Here is a 21,917-nt window from a genome sequence, read left to right on the forward strand (position 1 = left end):
CCCTGATAAGGAATCCCTCTCCAACTTTTCTGTAGGCCCCTTTTAAGTACTGGAAAACTCTCCAGTCCTCTCTTCTTTAGGTTGAACAATCCCAACTTTCTCACCCTGTCTTCAAAGCAGAAGCTCCAGCTTTCTTGTCAGCTTCATAATCCCCCTCTAGACTGTCTCCAAAAGGTCCTTGTCCTGCCTAGGTTGGCAGCCCCAGAGCTGTATGCAGAACTCCAAGAGGGGCCTCATGAGAGAAGAGTAGAGGGGCAAAATCCCTTCCCTCAACCTGTTAACCACATTGCTTTTAATGGTCTCCAATCTGATGCTTCTTTTATTTTATTACAATAACTATTTTTTTTTTCACTGGAATAAATAGAAACTTCATATTTAAACAGTTAATTCATCTCACTACCACAGAAGAATAGTTCATTTATCATAGTGAAGGATACATGGGAGGCATGAAGTGCAAAAGAGAAAAAAAATGGTTTTAATTTAAAATGAGTGGTACTGTATACCATAATATAATGTTTTTCCAAGATTGTTACCTACCTACATTTTTCCTACCACATAAAAACCAATTAGAAATATGTAGCAACAGCTATGGAATAGCAAGATACTTTTTAGAGAGTACATTGGCTTTCACTGAAAAATTCAGTATCTGTATTTGTGTGTCACGGTAGCGCCTTAACAGCCAGACGTCTGAGAATTGAAAATGAAATGGTGCTGCCTCAGCATACAAAATAAGCACACTACAGAAACAGCAAATAGCCTGGAGACAACAGGTTCTGTTAAAACAGAATCAAGACGGTAAAGGAATTAAGCAGAAGCTTTCATTCATTATTTAGCAGTTATGACCCCAATTAGAAAATCTTAAGCCCTACTGCAGACTGCAAACATTATAGAGAGTATTTCAGTCACAGTAGGCGTTCTCTCACAATCACACAAAAATAACTGGAACCATATGATATTTCTTATAGCATCTCAATGTATTTTTCTATGTGATACTGGGTGGATTTCATTTTCAAATTCTTCCTAATTGCCGTTTCTTGTATCTCTCTTTCCACATTCACCTTGGATATACTGCCCAGAGGAGCTCAGGAAACAAAGAGAACATTCTTCCCACAACCCTTTCTCAACACTAAAACAGCTCAAACAAAACACAGGATGCTTAAAAAGAACAACCAACTGACTGTGAAGAAAGCAAACTGGTAAGAACCAGAAGAAGCCACAGCTCTGCCTTCCCCCTCAGTAGCCAAAATAATGGACCATGAACAGGAAACAAAACCACTACAGAGAATGGAGTAAAGCAACTTCCCACTCTTGCAAACCCAGGAGAAAGAGCTTATCAAGTCACAGCACATTCTGCACATTCAGCAATCAAACCACAGGGCACCTGCCTTCCTCAGCACTGAAGCAGGAGCTACTAGGCTTTGAATAGTGGAGAACAGCTTTATGGAAAGGTATGGGGTATGATAATTTTCTTTCTTCTGTGGAGATGAGGGCAGGCTGGTACAAATCCTACAGAAGGGAGACAAGAGACCAACCTTTTCAGAGTTATTCACCTGGTATTGGCCCACTCATAGTTAACACCCAGCCTCAGACAAAGAGGCAGCTGGAAACTAATGTCTCACCAATATAAGAAGGGGAGCAAAAAAGAATATTTTTACATACAAAACTTTGAAATATGGCTCTGTTATAGCTTAGCTTTGTTCTTCCCAAGTAGCTGAGGAGACATCAGAGAAAGCAACATCTCCTCACTGTTGTCCAGTTTCTTCATAAATTACTGCCATACAGCTTCTAGATAAATAATGCTACCAAATCATTGTTCTGGGGGGCAATTCTTGCCAAATCAGAATGCTCTTCTTGTACCACCTCAATGCAAATTGGAATTGGTGAGTGAGCAGATTCCTACACCACTTGGGAAACAAATGCTTGTCTACATTAATTGCACACAGTGCAACCTTGCTCTTGTTATCCTTGGCTAAAACAGGAATTAGCCTATTAACAACCAAGGAGGGTTTTTTTTACTGCAGGACAGGTTCTCTCTGAATAGTTTACATGAAAAGCTGGGCTTTCAGGATCCTTCCAAGGGTTAAAATAATTCACCAGGTGGAAACATGAGCAGGACGTGTTGGTATCTGTGAACAGAATCCTGTATGCAAATGGGAGGAGACATCTAGCACAGAAAAAAACCTCAGAACAGAATGTTTCACCTTTCCCAAAAGAGGCAGTTAAGACTGCTATGAGTATTCCCATGAAGGGGCTGCAGGCTTTGTTGCTTATCTCAGAGGGCATATCTCAGTGTTCAATTACATCAAAAGGAAGTTTTCCCTTGATTTTGGTGGTTCTTGTATATCATCCCAGCTCAGTGATAGTCAACCATGATGTGACATGGACAGAAAAACACAGGACATATCTATAAAGAGCAAATGCAAACAGGAGAGACAGATTTATGAAGCTTGATACATTTAATTTGCAGTGCTCAGCACACCTTTCACATGGAGCAGCTCCTCATTAGTTTTCAAAAATGATATACCACTTTAAATGGGACAAATCAACTAAATTTGGCATAGAATTATAATTTACATTCATTTGTGTTTCCAGCTAAAACCACCGCAAGTTGCTATTCTTCAAGAACCAATAAAATCCATGACTGTAAGACATGTTTCTTGAGTTGCATCTGTCTTACAGACTGGAAAAGCACATCACTGAGCTTTAGGAATCCTACCTCATCTGAACAAACTTCTAAACTCAGCATTAGGTTGTCGTGATTAAAATTAGTATCTTCCATTTGGCTTCAGAGACAATTTGATTCTATTACTACTATTTCACCCACTACCATCATCCTGCCAGCATCGACAGAGAAAAAAACTTTGGTATAGCCACTACCACAGCAATTCTTTAAATAGGTAAGACGCTTTCTGCCTTCCCTTACAAGAAAAATAAAGCAATATATATATAAACAGCAAATTAAACTGAATTAGCAGCTAACCAAAATAAGCAGAGTAAGAGCTGGACCACACAGCAATATCCAGTGCCTGTCTACCTTATAAAGCTCATGCAAGACACAAAACAGCTGCTGGGTACAGTCTAGACTTTCTAAAGGCTTCTCATAAAATCTCTCAGCTATTACAGAAACAGCTGCTGCTATACCAGCCACAGGTTTCTGTTTGTTAGCCAAGACAGACTAGAAATAGATCAACAGGTAAGAAGCAAAAGTGCCAGAAAAAGGGTCAATTATCAGACTGAGAGATGAGTAGAAGCAGCACACCTCATTCTATCAGTTCTAAAATGACCATACTCAAAGGTTGTTCAAAAGGTCTGGTGAAGCTTTTCTTTGAAACATTGCTCTGCTTTCATGGCTTAAGAGAGTCACAGGTTTTCTTTATAGATCAAAGCACTTAAGACCCACAGGCTAAGAGATGATGAATGTGCTCAGATGAACAGAAGCTAGGCAGAGGTCAAGGATGATCCATACACAGCCCTCCCTCTTTAACTCTGAGCCACAAATCTGACTGACATCCCTAAAGCTTTCCTTCCTCAGACATTACGTTGGGGCCTAGACAGAGCATCACAGCAGTTCTGTGTTTGTACCAGCCTTTTGCCAGCCCAAGACACAGGAAGCAGAGTAAGGCAAGGAAAACCAGAGCTAAGGAGAAGAGAATGACAAGCCTGGGGCTGCATCCAAGGAAAATGGGACACAGCAACATAAATCAGGATATTCTGCCAAACCAACATCCCTTTGGAGCAAACTATGACTGTGCTTTGCTGTCTGGCAGGGCACAGTGGGTGCCCCATGGCAGTCTCAGACACAGCAGGGCAGAGCTGACAAGAAGGGACTACAGTGTTGATAACTTTGGATTGGGAGCAAGATCTGCAGCCAGCAAGGGAAAATTCTTCTATGGGTTGGATATGTTCATAGCACTACTTAGCTCATAATAGAAATGATACCTTTGTATTTCTAAAGTTTTAATGAATAAAGGCTTACACAGCAGCATATAAAATGGCAAATTAGAAAAACTGGCAAAACAGAAATCTCAATATTGATCAAGCTCCTGTGGCAAACCTGAAAAGAGAAATTCAACACAGGTTAAAATTAGGATTCTTTTGAGACAGCTGCAGACTTGGCCAGGCTTCTGATGAAATACTGTAAAACTGCGTATCTTTAGAGACACCAAATGGAGGCACTGAAAATAACACCTAACTAAAATAAAACCAAATTTATTGACAGAAAGGACTGATCCCTGTTTTGCAGTACTTTGTTCATATTTATGGATACAGAACATGATTTGCCATTAAGTTTAATAAAAGACTGTTCACCGAAAATTACCATATTGCCTTGTCTTTCCTAGTATGACAACTTCTGAATAAAAGAAAATTGAATTTAATAACAGAGCACTGAAACTGATATTCATTAATAATTTCAGTGTATCAACTCCTATAAAGACAGGGCGAATGTGGTGATTTATAAAATGCAGTTACAGGCCCACAGGACCTTCTAAAAGTCTCATTTTACTCTGCAGTTTCCCAGGAGATGGCAAAGAAATGGGTTACAAACACAAAAGATCAGCCTGAGACTCCCCCACTTTTCCTGAAGTATTATAGGACAAGACAAATCAACTCGCCCTGCTTTGCCCTCTAACTATTCAGTGGTTTTTATAAGCTAGGCAGAAGCACAATGCAATAATGGGATTTTCCTCCTTCAAAACAAGTTTAATCTATCTTGTAAACTCCTCAAAACACGATGGATTGCACCAAACAGGGCCACCACTTGGCCACTCTGTGCCCCTTGATACAGCTATTTCATGAGACTGAGATAGGAAAGAGGATCTCACACCTACATTTTCACCTCATTTCATGCAGGTGTAAGAACCTGGATTGCTGTAGATTATCTGATGCAAGACAAATGCAGCATTGTGAAGAATCACACCTTTATTTCTCAAGATTGTTTATATTTAAAATGAACATACATGCCAATAACTATTCCTTCTTCAACATAAATCAAGTTTGCAGAAACAAATTAAACATCACTAGTGGGCTGCCCTTGGGATTGATACCGGGGCTAGTGACCTGGATGATGGGGCAGAGCACACATTCAGCACATTTGCAGAGAAAATCAAAGTAGAAGTGGCTGATATCAGATGGTTGTGCCACCACTCAGAAGGATCTGGACAGGCTGGTCAACTGCTGCCAACAGGAACCTCATGAAGTTCTACAGAGGAATTATTCCATGTATCTTTACACACTGGCAGCTGATGAGCTAGAAAGCAGCTTTGCCAAAAATGACCTTGAGGTCCTGGTGACAAGAAGCTGAACATGAGCCACAAATGCATTCTTGGAGAAAAAAAGGCCAACAGCATCCTGGGTTACATTAGGAAGAGCACTCAGCTGGTAAAGGGAGGTGATCCTTCCTCACTTCTCAGCCATGGTGAAGGGCTATCTCTTGTACTCTGTGCAGTACTGGAACTGGACTGGGCTTTCTACTACAAAAATGCCATGGACTTATTGGAGCAAGTCCAGGACAGGGCCATGAAGATTATTAAGGAATATCTTTACATAAGAAGATGCTGAGAGAGTTGAGATTGATCGGCCTGGACAAGGGATGACTCAGGATCAGGAAAGATGGCTCTTATTAATGTGCATAAATAACTGATGGGAAAGAATGAAGAAGAAGGAGCCAAATGCTTCCTAACAATGTAAATCAACAAGACAAGAAACAATGGGCACAATTTAAATCCTATGCCATTCCATCAGAACACAAAGAAACAGTTTGGATTTTTACTGTGACAGAAGTCAAATACTACAAAATATTGCCTACAGAGGTGCTGGAGTCTCCATCTGCATAAACATTCGAAACACAACCAGACACAGTCTTGGACAACCTGACCCTACTTCAGCAAGAGCTTGGGCTACATGACCTTAAGAGATTCCATCCAACCTAAACAGTTCTGTGGGCCTGTGAAGATGATAAAAAAGTTTGAGAATCTTGTGGTGATAACTAAGTCACCAGGCAAGGAGGGTGTTTGTGTTTAGTCCTCTGTTCTGCCAGACTCCTTTTTCATAAGACAAAGCATTTATTGTAGTTATTAATGATCACAATCTGCCTCAGATCCTGGAGGGGCGAGCATATATGCAATTGAAAGAAATGCGCTTTCCATTACTCAGTATAATGAGGCATTCTGCTTCCTTTCTTTCCTCTGAAGTGTCTGCCAATTTCCAAAAGAGAATACAGAAACAGCTGGGTTGCAAGGTTATTTCTTCATGGCACTTTTTATTTAGATGTGCACATTTACTGTTGAGGAGAACAAAGAAAGGACAAGACATATGGCTTTATGCATGTTTTCCACCACATTGCAGCCTGATGTATTCAGGTAGGAAAAAACACCCTACAGAGAGAAAAATAAAGAGAAGAGAAAGACACCAAATGTTGATGCTGTATGTGTAAGTCCAATTATTTATTAATAGAGTGTGTAAATTTTGCCTGTGGTAAGATTTTATGGGAATAGAGAAAGGGGCTTCGCTCCTTAAATAGGTAAATCACATATTACTGCAACTGATATTTCATTTTAACATCAGATGAAGAGCTAAGTGCACAAAACCACAAAGAAATCATAAAAAATTGTAGAAGTACTAGAAAGAAAAACCATAAATAACAGAGCATTTCATGGGCCACTGGCTTGTTTAACTACATCTGTGTTTTGACTGCCTGCACCTGAAAAGTGTATTTATGGCCCATTAGGAAAAGGCACTGAAATTTGTGAGAAACCTAACAGGCTGTAATCCAATGCCTACGCCTGAAATATCGAGAAATGGTCCAAGTCTGGCTGTGTCCCTGGTTGAAATGTAGACATTCCAGCCTTTTACAGCTTCAAAACGCTCCATGCAGTCCACTTCCCAGAAAGATTTCTATTTATCACGTGATTAAAATCCTGTGCTTTTGGCCATCTCTGAGACCATCAAGGTCTCAAGTATGCTGAGGTATGCTGCAATGCAATAACCTAGAAATGCACTGCTTATGGTGTTACATCAATGAAGTAACAGAGCATCTGTGCCAGAGTCAGCCTTTTCATTGGAATGGAAAGGATAAGAACACCCAGGGCTGCAGTACTAAGGCAGAATATGTAAAATTAAAGCACGAAATAAAGATGAAGGAAGGTCAGTGGAGACCAGAATGCCAAGATTTAAAAATCATTGTATCAATTATCTTTCAATCATTGTATCAATCAATCTTCTAGTGACAACTTATTGCGGTTACTTATTTAATTAGCATATCACACCACCTTTCATACTTGATATTAAGTTCAGATTAATGTGGACAGACACCATGAAAAATCAAATTAACAATATAAAAATGGAACTTCTCAGTAAAGCATCAGACCACATGCAAACATTAGGTTTACCTCAGCTCCCAAACTGAGAGAGATTATTTCATCTTCAAAAGCAGAATGTGTATCAGTATGAGGGGGAATTCCTGTTAAACAAACAAACAACAAAAAAGTGAATACAATAATTATAATAATAACAACGACAGTAATAGAGTGCTATCTCCATTGGCAAGCTCTATTTCTATGGATGTCCATATGGAAAACTGGGATGCATGGTTGAACAAACAAAACTTACCATAAACAAGGGAACTGAGTTCCAATTTGGGGCAACTGTCTTACACCCAGATTAGATGGACAAAATTAACTTAAGTGTCTTGTATAAGCAGTAGAAATACCTAGAAGATGGTTCAGGTTACACCAAGGCCTTGCTCATTCCTGGATGACTCCCTGATGCAGAGAGAAGCTCAAGCACTTGGCTCTCCTTGCAGGCAGTTTAGCCCTTAGCAGCAACAGTTATGGTACCTATGGTGCTTTTGGGCTTCAGTTCATCCACGATAATGTATTTCTTCCCCACTCTCTTCACAGAGGAGTAATTTCAAATCCCTCTACTTCCTAAGCAAATGACTGCATTAAGAATTTCAGCTTCAGCACTGAGACCTGCTGCCTCAGAGGCAGGCACTGTTAGGATCAAGTCTGCCTGTGCTTTGCACTTCCTAGGCAAAGCAACATCCCTGCTAGGCTAACCCCTGGGTAATACATCTGTTAGTGTGTGTATGAGTACACACACATAACTGAGAATTGCCAAAAGGACAGTCATTTTAAAGGGTTTGTTTAGATTTTTCTTTCATATCTGCTAATTGGAAAGAAACTGCCAATCCCTGCAACTTGTGTCACACATTTTAATGCCAAATGCTGGAACAGCAGTGTGCATGCCACAGCGAGATCTCACCACATGGTGGGGAACGGCAGTCAGCAGTGGAGCAAGGGAGAACAGCAGACAGCTTGGGAGAAGTGCAACTGCACCTTTCTCTCATCCACTGCAGGCCAAGGCAGACAGAGTCCTTCCCATACCATTCAAACTGAAACAGTTTTATTTGTTTATTAAAAATTCTACCCAAGTTCATTTTGGGCTCTGTAGAGAGCTCCTGAGTTGAAGACAATTTTTTCTGAAGTGTCAGTCAGCTTTATAAAGCACCCTTAGTATACAGTAGATTTTACATCCAGACATAAACATTCTGAATTCCATTAGTTTCAGCACAAACAATACAAGTGTTTTGAGACCAACATCTAATCTGACAGAAAATCAGTGAGACTTGAAAACCAAGGACAGACAGATACCCGTTTGATACAACTCATAACTTTGCCTCGGTAGAAAGCACTGAGGCTTTGCTTCAAGAGGCACACTGAAGTCTGCGCAATTCACTGTGCAGTAAGAGAACGCTAACAGCTCTCCACACTGTCACCAGTAACTCACCCAAGGCCACACTGACCCATACACCTCATTTAATGTATCTTATGTGTGGCCCCTCCAGCTTAGATAACGATAGCCATAACTCACTTTCAAAAATTTCAAGTATAATTTCCAGTGAAAAAACAGCTCAGAACCAAGATGCAGATGGTATTAATCTGACTGTGTTCTGTGCTCATTCATATGCTAACGATTTGCACTTAAGAAAGGGTATTTTGCTTTGGGCTTGGGTTTTTGTTTGATTTTTCAAAAAAACCTGCTTCCATTCTTGATAGAAATCTACAATTCTAACTAATTTCCTCAGATGTCCCAGACAGAAGTACAAAACTGTATCAATTTAACAGATTGTCAGATACACAAACAAATAGGATCAGCTTTTCAGACCCTTGTTCAGCAGACACTGTAATAGCTGCCAGACATTAATTCTGAAAGTAAAGCCATTGTTCTTTCTTCCTAAGGACAAATGAGATACTCAGCCTGGAAAGCAACCCAGATATTTAACCTTGATGACTAAGCTTAGCAAAAGGTACAGCACGTGATTTGTTCCCTAGAAGTGTGATTAGAAGCTTGTTTTTCTTCAGAAGCCTCCAGTTTGGGAAAAAAATACAAAAATACAGTAATTCCTTATTGCTAGGATAAGGGAACACTGCTTGCATCATACTTAAGATTCCATATATCACATATATCACACTCCATATATCACATTGTATCATATGTACTAACAGCAGGAACCATTTCTTGGAGACTGTTTGCACATTACAGGAAGCAATAAAAGTCTGGAGTAAAAAAATCCACTTAACTAGAAGACCAAATATGACTGTTTATTCCTATATCTTTTTACAGTTACTTTTCAAATCGTGGCCTTGGACTCACACACCATTATTTTCCATAACAATGGTATCAAAAACTGCACTTCTAAACCTAAGTTCCCATGTGCAGAAGAAACCAGTATTAAGACTTGAGTTTTGACTCAAAGCATCTCTGGTCACAGAGGAAATACACTAAGCAGGTGCTTAAATCCTATTCCTACACCATTCCACAGTTAGATGCTACACTCTCCTGCTTTTTAGTGATGTTGTACTGGTTTGACTGTTATGTAGTTCATTTGCTCACAGGTGCCTGTACGGTGCTATGCTTTGGATTTGTGATGAAAACAGTGTAGATAATACATGGGTGTTTTACCTCTTTCTAAGCAATGCTTACACAGCATCAAGGTCTTCTATGGCCCTCATGTTTCCCCACCAGCAAGTCAGCTGGGGGTGCACAAGAAGCTGGGAGAGCACACAGCTGGAACAAGTGACCCCATGCGACCAAGATATCATGATCAGTAATAACACTAAGGGTGAAGTTTACTAGGCATGCCATTACTCAGGGACTGGCTGAGCACTGACTGGCCAGTAGCTGAGGAATTTTTTTTTTTGCATCACTTGTCTTCCTTTGTTTTGTTTGCTTTGTTTTTAACTTACTAAACTGTCCTGATCTCAAGCCATGAGTATTCCTCACTTTTATCTTCCAATTCTCTCCTCTGCCTCGGCGAGGGGAGTAAGCAAGCAGCTGCATTGTGCTTAGTTGCCTACCAGGGTTAAACCACTATATAAAATAAAGAGTTCAAAATTTTTGAGGGACAAACAAACTTACCTTGTCCAGGTTCATACTGATTTACAGTCAGTTGATCAGGTTTATGTTTGATATATCCCTGCTTTAAGCACTTCTCCAAGAATGGGTTGCAAATTTCAGGAAGACCTGATTATAGAAAGAGAACTGTAAACAAGACAGGACAGCTTTTTACAATAAATATAACTAGGAAAATACATAGAAGTAGCTTCATATACATGCAAGTCCATCTTTAATGATGATTACTCTGCATCTGCTGCTAACACACACATCAGAACTGGGGGCCTAATCTTCAAGTCCAACATTCTTGAAGATCTCAAAATTACAAAGGCAACTCTTCCAAGGCCTCTGCATTCAGAAACAGATTACTCCTTACAAATGCAAACTGTAGTACCTCTACAGTTAAATAAAATCACATCAAATGAGATGAAAGGTTTTTGCCAATTACAATAAAAAAGTTGCAGTTAAGAAGCAAAATTATTATGCAGAGAGTCAATTGTGCAGAAAGCTCTCTAAAAAATTTATTCCCTGGAAATCTGTTACTGAATTAGATTAAATATCACCAAAAAATCTACTAAAGTTAAGCTGGTCTTGAAACAGGAATAGAAGGCATAGTCCACCACTGAACCTTTGGTTTGCTGTTTTACCTGAGGACTTGATTGAAAAATTCCACTGAAAGTAACACCAACAAACATGTTTCTACTATCCCTTCCATTAATCTACTGATTTGTATTCTTGTTTTCTCCCAAGAAGTGCTTATGCTTTTCTGACACATAAAATAGTCTGTGAGACTAGAAAACAATTCACATATCAATTCTCTTACAGTGATATAGCTTCACAGTTAAAAATCTTAAGATAACCAGAATCCTTCTGTTGCATGCTATATCCATCCAAGTACACATGCACCACCTTAAACACCTTCAAGTTTTACAGGAATTTAACTCTCCTATTTCACTATTTTTAAATCTAAGTCTATAAGATGACTCACTTGCTTTGCTCTGACTCACAGCTTTCAACTCCCAATATGAGTTATTGAAACCTTTACAAAATTGCTTTCAGAGCAAAGGAAATTTTATTTCAGTGTGCATCCAGCAAGCTTCAAGCTGGTTGAGATAAATATATAGAGCAAAATACGTCACATCCCCCAAATAAATTAATATGCAATTTGTAACACATAATTGTTTTATGGAACAAAAAGCTAAAAAGGAATGACAGTTACAATCCCAAAAGCCTTATTTGACCAGAGCTCAACAAAGGGCAGCATCCTCTGGCTCCTAGTGATTGGACAACAAGCTTAAACCACTAATAATAATTTGGAATGAATCTCAAAATTCAAAAGCACTTTAGTGTGTGCTTAAGATACAGCAAAGGCTCTCCTTTAACCAGACTCTCACAGCCATAACTCAGCAAGGCTTAAAGGCTTTATATAATGGTTCAAACATCAATGCAAAATAAGCACAGTTCAATAGGGAAATTCTCACCTCCAGGTAATGGTTTGTCTTTATCAACATTATTGTTATCATAGCGAAACTCATATCCAAAATGCTTTACTCTTCTATGCTTTAAAGTCTTCTGGGCTGTAAAAACACATAACTTTAAAGTAAGATTAGACTACATAAGACTATATGAAACATTGCAGGCAATTTACCATGTTTCTCTCGTCCATCCTACCTGTTAAGCCTAAACATTCTTTAATTAGCAGTTAAACAGTGTATGTGACTCTTGTTCTTCATGCACACACTTCTGCTTATTATTTTTTGTAATTCATCAAGCATCACATTCACTGCTGTTCTGAGTCAAAGGGATCGTGTTTTTATATATGCAAGAAGCAGGGAATACCAATTGTTTGAGCCATGCTTAATGCATCTTTTTCTTGCCCTGATCTCTGAATTGACACCTGATGAATACCTACAGATACATCAACATCCATCATTCTCACTAATCACCAAGTTACACATTAGCTAAGGTCAGCATAACCTTTTGTGTTGCTCCACGGAACAAATTTACACAGGAACTCTGAAGTGATTTCCAAGATATCATTTATTGAAGGATTTAACTCCAAAAGCTCAAGTGAAAGCATCCAGAATGTATGCCTCACTAAGTTTTGGTTTTTTTACACAAAAGAAGACACAGCTCTTCAGCTGGACATCAAATTACAAACAGTCTTGTGCTTAGCACAAGACATATAAAAAATACTTTGTCTCTGGATGAAGGTTTGTTATTCAAGTAAATCCATTCCAGAATATCAATTCAGATTACTTGTCCCAAGGAACTGATCGCTTGCAGTATAAGATCTAATTTCTAAAATGCTAAGAGCAACCTCAGAATAATTTCTGACAATACATTTCCCAAGATGTAGACTTCCCGTAACCTGAAACTGCAGGAAAAAAGCAGCATAAAAGTATAGAATGTCTGGATTCCTATAGTTGTACCCACCATTCTGAGCATCTTCATCTGCTTTCCAGTCAATACTTTCCAAAATCCTCCTTTCTTCCTCTGGAGAAATAATGTTCTCAATTACAGTTAAGCCCGGAGGCAAGCTTGTAGGAACAGCATTTTGCAAGGAAACTGAGGTATATGAAAAAAAGAGAATTTTGTCACTCTTTAGAGAAAATAAAAACTGTGTTCCTATGAAGATATCATTACTTTGTATGAGAATATAGCACAGTTGTAGAAAGGCTTAGTGATACAATGGAGCCCTCATTGTGGACTTATTTGGAGAAAGAATGATCTCTTTTTGTCATGACAAAACAGGGTAAGTAAGGCCCAAGTTTTACATCATTCCAGCGCTTTCTAAAATTTTACTGCATAAGACAAACAAGACTTTACACTATTCAAACACAAAACTGCTTGTAGCTTTCCTGTAAAAATAACGGTAAAGAGAATTTCCCAATCACTTCAGGTTCTACCTGAATTTCATTTTAATTTTGTAGAATTTTAGTGATTTACCGTATCAGCAGCATCCACAGACAGAGTATTCTGTAATCAAATATGGACAAATATGTACAGAACACTACCTAGGTGAAAGTAAAACATCACTGATGTTGGGACATTCAGTTTGCTATCCTAAGAGTTCAAAAAAAGCTATTTGCTAGCAGAATGTACAGACAGACATCAGGAACCGTTTTTACTAGACACTATGAAAGCTCACAGAAAGAGCAACAGTTCCTGTAGTAAATTGGTTAAAATCAGCCAAAAAAAATAAATTGGGGGGAAGAGGGAAAAAAACCACAGAAATTTCATTGCGTATATTTTTCCTCTTGGAGCTGAGATAGAGACTGCAAGACCAGGGTCACACAAGAAATCCAAGGAACTGTCCAGAGATGCCCCAGGCTGCTTAATCACAAAACCCTCATGCACAGTACTGAATGGTCAGGAAATTACTCAAATCTTTTTTTTTCCTTTTGCTTCCAAGTAATAGAGTTGAAATTAGAGTATCCTAACCTGGAACACAAGGAGCAAAGATTATTTTAAGTTCTGAATCTCAGATTCTAGCTTTCATTCTCTGTGTCTACTTTCAAAAACTAGTGTGCTTTTTTATCTGTATTTACAACCCAGGAAGTAAAAGCAAAGGGGAGCAGTATGCAGGAAGCTGGATACATAGGAGAGCAGAAAAACTGTACCTTTTTCCACAAAATTAATATACAGAACAATGTTTTGGCCACAGTCTTCCAATGTTACTTCCTTTCCATTAAGGGCATTAAAGGCTTTCTTGGCTTCTTCTGTTGTTCTGTATTTCACAAATGAGTATGGTTTATTTGGTGGCATTAAAAGTGTTTCCATTGCTCCATATTCTTCTAGTATTCTGAGCAATTGCTGTCTACTCATCCCATTACCAAGACCAGCATTGGCAATAACCAGACTCTAATTGAAAAAGAATTAAAAAATAAAACAAAAAGAATTAGTGACTATTGTCAGTTCATTTGAAACTAATATTTTACCAAGAGAACAGCACTATAAAGAAAAATTAAACCCATGAGCACTCTTTTATGTATTCTGCACAAGATATTTACATTTCCATGAGTTTGTTACACAAGGCTAAAGCAACCTTTGCTTGCACAGCACATGGTGTGGCTGAAAGCCTTGCAACCTCTAGCAGAAACACCTCCTCAGTTAATGCAGGCTTTGAAGTGGCATGTGTGTGACAAGTGTACTGCAAGCAAACAGTGGCACAGGCACACATAATTTTGGTGGTTTCTGGAACAGCTGGGAAAAGTGTTTAATTAATTCAAACAACAGCATTTCACTTCTCCAAAAAAAAAAAAAGAAAATGAGGTTTAGAACTGAAGAGGAGGTTCATTAAAAAAAATTATACACTGAGCATGGCTGTGATTATGCCTATTGTGAAGGCTCTGTTAACATCTGTTCTAAGCTCTGCATCAGGCTGTCTGCCAAGGATCATATTTTTCAAGATTTACCTCATAATTAATTACTGCTGTTTCCTGGAATGTTATTGATGGAGAGACCCATGCATGTGAAGGACACGCAGAGAGAGGTTCAAACCACTCTTTTCACTTAATGTACAAAGAATCCACTACACAACTGCTGCAGCACATGCAACTGATGATGTAATTTAGAGACAGTCAGACTCCTGCACAAAGCCTGGAAGTATTTTCTACATTCCTGACACAAGTTTACCACTAGCACTATGATTTTGTTTCACATATCACTTAAATGTTCTGTCACCATTAAGGACCTTGCTGGACCCCAAAATTACTCTTTGGATAGATTAGATGGATAATTTGGTACCTGGGACAGTTTCAAGGGGAACAAGTCCCAAATTACAGACCCATTTCCAAGCAACACTAGACAGTTAGTTTTCGCTCTAAAGAGGTTACAATATAAACAAGATTGCTGAGTCATTAACATCTGTCCATGTGGTTTGAAATCTGAGCAAAAATTAAACCAAATTTTATTACAAGAATGTATAAAGATCTAACTCATGTTTCCATATTTGAATGGGAAGAATTTTCAGGATCAGGATGAACAAGCATAGGTTAAATGATACTGCCCTACAGTGTTTCAAGCCATTTGTATTTCCTAATAAATGAGAGAGGGAAATTAGAAACTCTAACTTCACTTTCTGTCTGCAAGTTCCTGTCACTTTTTGCTACATCATTATCTGTGAGGTCACTCTCTGATCTGCTGTAACTCTTCTGTGGCAGAACACTACAAATCAAAAACCCAAGTAGCTTCATGCTAGGTCACTTTTTGGAGAGGGAAGAGAAAGCTGTCCCCATTTAACCAGCTGCAAATCAGCCAACCAGCTCAATTCCCACAGAACCACAGCCTTAATAAAAACAAGATGGAAAACATTTCCAAGATAAACATGTTTTTAAGGAGGAGTTTAGATAAGACAAATCACATTTGACAGAGAACCATAGAAGATATAAAGGAACAAAAGTTAAAAGCCTGAGGGGAAAAAAAAAAAGAAACCACAAACTTTTCTTCTCTTTCTCTATCTACTTCAATAGCATTTCCAATGCTTCCTCCTGCTCCTCAAGCAGAGTAACTACTGTTCCAGGTTTAAAAAACCTTATCCAAAGGCCAAAGTCTCTCTATATACCCTGAACTGCTGAAGTACAGTTCTGTTTTGAAATCAAAGAAGCAGAGAAAACCCACAATCTTGGGAAGTCCATTTTTAAAAACTGCATTTCACACAAGACACATGTGAGTAGAGAACACAGATAAGCATCATTTTAACACTACCATCAAAATCGTAACTACCTGTGTCGCATGGGAGACACACTTTATGCCCTCATGTCTCATCAACGTATGCTGAGCTCTGACCTGCTTCCTCAATACCTTCTTCTTCATTTTCTGGGCTTTTAAATGATCTTCACTCATTTCAGCTTCCATACTGGTGTTCTGGAAAGCAGAAATAACACATAGTAAGTGTCCTGCTTGAAAAGGATCTCTCCTAAAAATAAAGCTTTAAAAGATTGCTATGATGCTTGATTTCATTTTCCCATTTTTCTCTTCCTCTTCACTCCTTTATTCACATTCACAGTATCACTAGATCCATTTGTGGGTTTTAACCTGTCTGCCCCTTCTGTTTTCATACAGTAATTTCAGCTGATTTCCTTCTCTCTCCAGTCTCTCCAGAGCAGAACATGAAAAAAAAATTATGTGTGGAACTGCCATGAGATTTGTATTGTCTCAGCTTCTCAGTTATTCTCATGCCTCACCAAATGCTTCAGTTTCAAGGGGAACAAGTAAAATAAAATGTTTGGCTCCTTTTACCTAATTGCAACCAAGTGTGACATTTGGCCAAACTTGCCTTTCCTGAGAGTAGAAAAATGTGCGCAATACTTACATGCCCTAGAGCAAGCAACTAGTATGCTCCACACATCATTTACCACACCTCCCAAATGTAATGAAAATCACATTCCTGTCGTGCAAAGGAACAGAAAACTGTGTACATACATACATACATATATATGTTTATTTATTTATTTATTAACTACTGAATTTTATGGCAACACAGAATTTACCAACCAGTGAGTACTTAAAGGTCATTCTCCAGGTTTTGCTGCATCTTTTGCCCCTTTTGGTCTAACACTACATTGAAATCATACAGTACCTTCCCACATTTCTTTGAGCCTGCATTCTTTTCTTTTGTTTTTCTACTTCCTTCAAATCCAAGGGAGGAGTCCAGATCTCATGTAAGATGATGACAAAGCTCCCAGACATTGATGCAGTTTGACTTTGACTTTATCTCTCCCTATAACATAACCCCTTGCCTGTATTTTAGAGGTATCTTCTCTTCTTTGCCAAAAATCCTCCTAACAGTATAGATGGACGATCCAACTGCAGCTGTCTGTCCTATTCCATTCTTTTATCATCACCGATCTGACAACAACCCTTCCATCTTCTCTTCCTGTCAAAAAATGAGGTTTTTTTCAGTTATTTTTAAGGGAAAAAAACAAAACAAAACTAGGTCAATCACCCCTATATGTAATTATTTAACTCTGTCAACTGCCCCAACAGTCACTCATCCACTTGCATGCCTTCTGTCTTGCATGACTGCAGAGCTGCTTCCCAATACCTAAACTGCAGACACAACCATGATAATATGACAATGTACCACAAAAAATGGTAAAGATAAAAAAACCCTCATATTAGTCTTTGCTGCAACTTTGTTTTGAATGACTTAGCAAAAATTTTGTTTTAAGCAAGCAGTGATATGCTAGTAAAATTGTTGTAAAATACTGAAGTGTTGCACAGGATCCGTATTCCTTGTGATTGCTGCAGCATTACCATCATCAACCAGCACAACTTTTAACTGCACTGCACAAGAAGAGTCTTTAAGGAGAATCAGAATGACAAAAGCACTCTGTGGAAATAAAGGATTCTAATCTCCCAAAAAGGAGCAGGATAAAGAAGATAAAAAGCAGTCTTCTTGCTGCCAAGGAAGACTCAGTCTTTCCACTTACTACTTCATCCTCCTACCATTCTTCTTCCATTCTCAAACACAATTTTACAGTGGTCTTAAATGAATTGAAACCCTTGTCAACAACAATTTCAAGCAAATGTGGCAAGTTACTGGCACAGTGGGCATCAACAATTCTCTCCTGATATGGTTTCAGATGCCTGCTATCAAGTTTGAGGTGGCACATGCAAGGCTGTAACAGTTTGAACCCTGACTTCCTGGCATTATTCGTTTTTACACATGCCTAACCACATAAAGATCACATTTATATCTGAGCCTGACCAAAAAACCAAAAAACACTTAAATTACTCAGCACCAAAATCCACCATTAGACTCTTGACATTTCCTAGGATCTCTCAGAGAGAATTCAATCACAACCATGCTCACATGCAATGGAGGCAAAATGCACAAGACAAAAATCTCACAAGTAACAAAACTGAAACAGGGCAGAGTGTCAGAAAAAGGATACGACTACTACAACAATTATTTCACATGACTTCAGAAATGAAGTGTAGAGGCTGAAAATATCAATGGGTTATGGAATCAATCTTGATCTCGGCAAAATTAGTTTTACTACAGATTTGTAGGAATTGTCTGCCATTTCCCTTTAAAGCAACAGTGCTCATTAGGGGCGTTTTGCTTATTTTATACTGTGATTTTTCCCTTCCCTTACTCAAATTCTTGATACCCTTTTAAATAAGCATTTTCCCTCCCTGATGGCACACTTGTAAACAGGCCACAGCTCACTATTTGAAAACAACATTCTTCCTTCTAAAGATAAATAGCTCAAAACAGTTCAAAGTAAGATTCTTCACTTAATCGACAGTGTTAAATACACAGAGAGCAATGGTACTCTTAACCTTCATGAGTTAAATAATGATCAAAAAATCTCAAACTTGCTTAAACCAAAAAAAGAAAGCACAGTGAGAGACACACAAAAAAAGCAAAACTAAAAAAACAACACCCAAAAGCATAAGATGGTTAGAAGCCTAAGTAACTGAGAGAGGAAAAATAAAAGCCTCATGAAAAGAAGCACAAAAAGGTTTTATGAAGTAAACTCTCCCAAGTGCATCTAATGGGTTACCCTTACCAAGATTCAGCTGACTTGCAGGCTCCTTCAGCAAGCCTACTATCACCAAGCTGTGCAATTATAAGATTTCACAGAATCATTTAGGTTAAAAAAGGCCTGTAAGGTTGAGTTCAACTGTTAATCCAGAACTGCAAAGTCCACCACTAAACCTTACGTCTCTAAGCATCACCATCTACACAACTGGGTGCAAAAGGCTTGGCCTGTCCCACCTTGTTTCACTTGCCACACACAGGTGAACAAAGGCCCACATCTTTACAGCCTACACATGTGCAGGTTCCTCTGCAGAGGGTGTAGGCAGTCCCAAACTACTCCACAGGAAAGAGACACATCTTTGGCTTAGTGAGTTTACAGAAAGAGAGCAAAAATACACGACAGGTTAATACTTTGGAACCAAGCAAATTGGATTTTGATGGAAAAGCATGAAGGCTATGTACATCACCCATACCAGTCAGACCACTGTCATGCAGCCTGAAGAACAGAGGACTTCAAACTGAAAGGGTCAGGCCTCTCCCATAACATCTACACCTCTACATACTGGAAGACTTCATCTGATCTCTGGGGAAAGCACTTCTGAGTTTAGTCAGGCCTTCAGTCAGGTCCTCACAAACGCCCACATTCTCCAGGCGAAAGCAAAGAAGTCACACCACAATATTTGTTAAACTAGCACAGAAACTGAAGCTGAAAGACTACTTTTTATCTTTTCATAACCCCTGAACAAAACAGCTGAACAAGGGACAGATGAGGTGTGACTCAGCTGTCTAAATAGCATATAACACTGGCAGAGATGACCTAGCCCACAACACTCAGCCTTTCACCTGCTGCTCAAGAAGCTGAAGACCTTCCTGATGTGCTGTGTCATGGTTGCCAGCATCACTCTGGTGCCTCCAGCTTCTGAAGGTATCTTAAACAGTAATACCTGCATAGCTGAGATGGCAGAATATTCTCTTGGTCTCCAGCTGAACTGGGTCTAAACTCTGTGTCTTGTCTGTTGCATCATTACTAGTGGCTCAATTTGGCAGGCACAGGAACCAAGTCTGCCCTGATTTCTGAATACAGGAATCATACTCAACTATACAGAAGTAGGAAACTTCATTTTCTAGGATCTCACACCTCTTTTAGAAAGGCCAATACAACTACAGATGAAAAAGGATTAATCCACGGTTGAATTCATTACTGTTACCACCTAGTTTTACAACAAGTATTTTTAAAAAGTAGCTCCTGAATATACACACTGAAAACGGTTGCCCCTTGCAATACGAGCTAAGGTGACACGCCTGAAGTTACTAGAGAGGTTAATGTAAAGCTTTAATGCAATGCACGAAGCTTGTTTGCCGTAGAAGCCGCTTCTGAAAACTGAAGTACCTGGCGGCCGAGCAGAGCGGAGCGGCGGCTGTCGGCAGAGGGAGCGCCACGATCAGGGATATGCTGGGATCTCTGTTACTCACTTTTGGCTTGGTTTTGTGCCGCAGACACGCCACAACAAAAGTATAAGGACACAGTATTCACATAAACATCCGGGGGGGAACACATTCAGGAGGCCCTAAGGTGCGATTTAAGAGCTCCAGCATTGGGCAAACGCGCCTGAAGGCACATTCAGGCACCAGCATGTCCCGCGGCTGTCCCCTCCCTCCTCTGCTAGGGACAGCCCGCACCAAACCTCCCACCGACACCCCGCAAACCCCCGGGCCCTGGGCACTCGCTGCGAACAGCAAGGATAAGAGGAATAACCACAGGAGCGCGTCTTAGAATCACAGAATGTTAGGGGTTTTAACAGACCTTAAAGATCAACCAGTCCCAACCCCGTGCCATGGGCAGGGGTGCGTCCCACCAGACCAGGTTTTTCAAAGCTTTGAACACTGCCAAGATTGGGGCACCCACAGCCTCCCTGGGCAACTTGTTCCAGGGCCTCACCCCACTTACTGGGGTGTCCCTTCTTCTCTGCCCTGAGAACACACTGAGGAAGCTATAAAAGCTGTGAGGAAGACGTTGGGACTGATTTGGCCTTCTCCTCCTTACACCACCTCGTCCTGACAGGGACAGAGATGGAACCGGGGCCGCGGCCAGGCCGCCGCGGGCTCGGCTCCCCGCACAGGGCGGCACGGCGGGGCCGGGAGGGGAGGAGAACCAGCAGCAGAGGCCACCTGCGCTCCCGCCGCCCCCCGTCCCCAGCCAGAGGCGGGCGAGGCCCGAGCGCTGCAGCCCCGGCCCGGCGGGCGCGTTACCTGCAGGAAGCGGCCATGTCGGGGCGGGCACCGGGCCCCGGCACCGCCCCCCCCGCGCCGTCATGGCACCGCCCCGCCCCGCTGCCCGCCGAGCGATGCGGTCGAGGGGACTTTAGCGACTGCGCGCGTTTGTCGTTTTATTGCGGGTCAGGGAAGCCAGGCTTTGAGGTTCAGCGAGGCTAAGTGCCAGGTCCCGCCCTTGAGTCACCACAACCCCGGGCAGCGCTGCAGGCTGGGGGAAGAAGGCTGGGAAGGGGCTGGGGGTGCTGATGAGGAGCAGCTGAACATGATCCAGTGTGTGCCCACGTGGCCAAGAAGGCCAATGGCATCCTGGCCTGGATCAGCCAGGGTGTGGCCAGCAGGAGCAGGGCAGTGACCGTCCCCCTGTACTCAGCACTGCTGAGGCCACACCTGCAATCCTGTGCTCAGTTCTGGGCCCCTCACTGCAAGAGAGACATTGAGGGGCTGGAGCGTGTCCAGAGAAGGGCAACGGAGCTGGGGAAGGGTCTGGAGCACAAGTGCTGTGAGGAGCAGCTGAGGGAGCTGGGGGTGTTCAGCCTGGAGACAAGGAGGCCCAGGGGGACCTCATCACTCTCTGCAAGTGTCTGAAGGGAGGGTGCAGCCAGGTGGGGTGAGCCTCTTCTCCCAGGTAACAAGTGACAGGACAAGAGGATGTAGTCTTAAGCTGCAGGAAGTTCAGGTTGGACATTAGGAGACATTTCTTCCTGGAAAGAGTGATTAGACCTTGGAATAGACTGCCCAGGGGGGTGGTAGAGTC

General features: G+C 40.6%; 1 protein-coding gene across 4 annotated transcripts in view; it reads right to left on the reverse strand.

The window, feature by feature from the left end:
• ALKBH8 (alkB homolog 8, tRNA methyltransferase) overlaps positions 1-21,189 on the reverse strand; it is a 44,916-nt gene extending 23,727 nt beyond the window's left edge. Inside the window, exons 1-9 of one of the 4 annotated variants that reach the window (XM_038142301.1) lie at positions 21,140-21,189; positions 20,280-20,368; positions 17,139-17,275; positions 16,123-16,263; positions 14,019-14,259; positions 12,832-12,963; positions 11,877-11,972; positions 10,420-10,524; positions 7,389-7,459 (exon numbers count right to left, since the gene is read on the reverse strand). In XM_038142301.1, coding sequence (XP_037998229.1) covers positions 7,389-7,459; positions 10,420-10,524; positions 11,877-11,972; positions 12,832-12,963; positions 14,019-14,259; positions 16,123-16,254 — 777 coding nt within the window. In that variant the 5' untranslated portion in view covers positions 16,255-16,263; positions 17,139-17,275; positions 20,280-20,368; positions 21,140-21,189. The other 3 variants (XM_038142273.1, XM_038142283.1, XM_038142291.1) reach the window with 3 other exon arrangements.
• Between the last annotated feature and the right edge of the window lie 728 nt (positions 21,190-21,917).

The sequence above is a fragment of the Motacilla alba genome, chromosome 1 (genome assembly GCF_015832195.1).
Source record: "Motacilla alba alba isolate MOTALB_02 chromosome 1, Motacilla_alba_V1.0_pri, whole genome shotgun sequence".
NCBI lineage: Eukaryota > Metazoa > Chordata > Aves > Passeriformes > Motacillidae > Motacilla > Motacilla alba.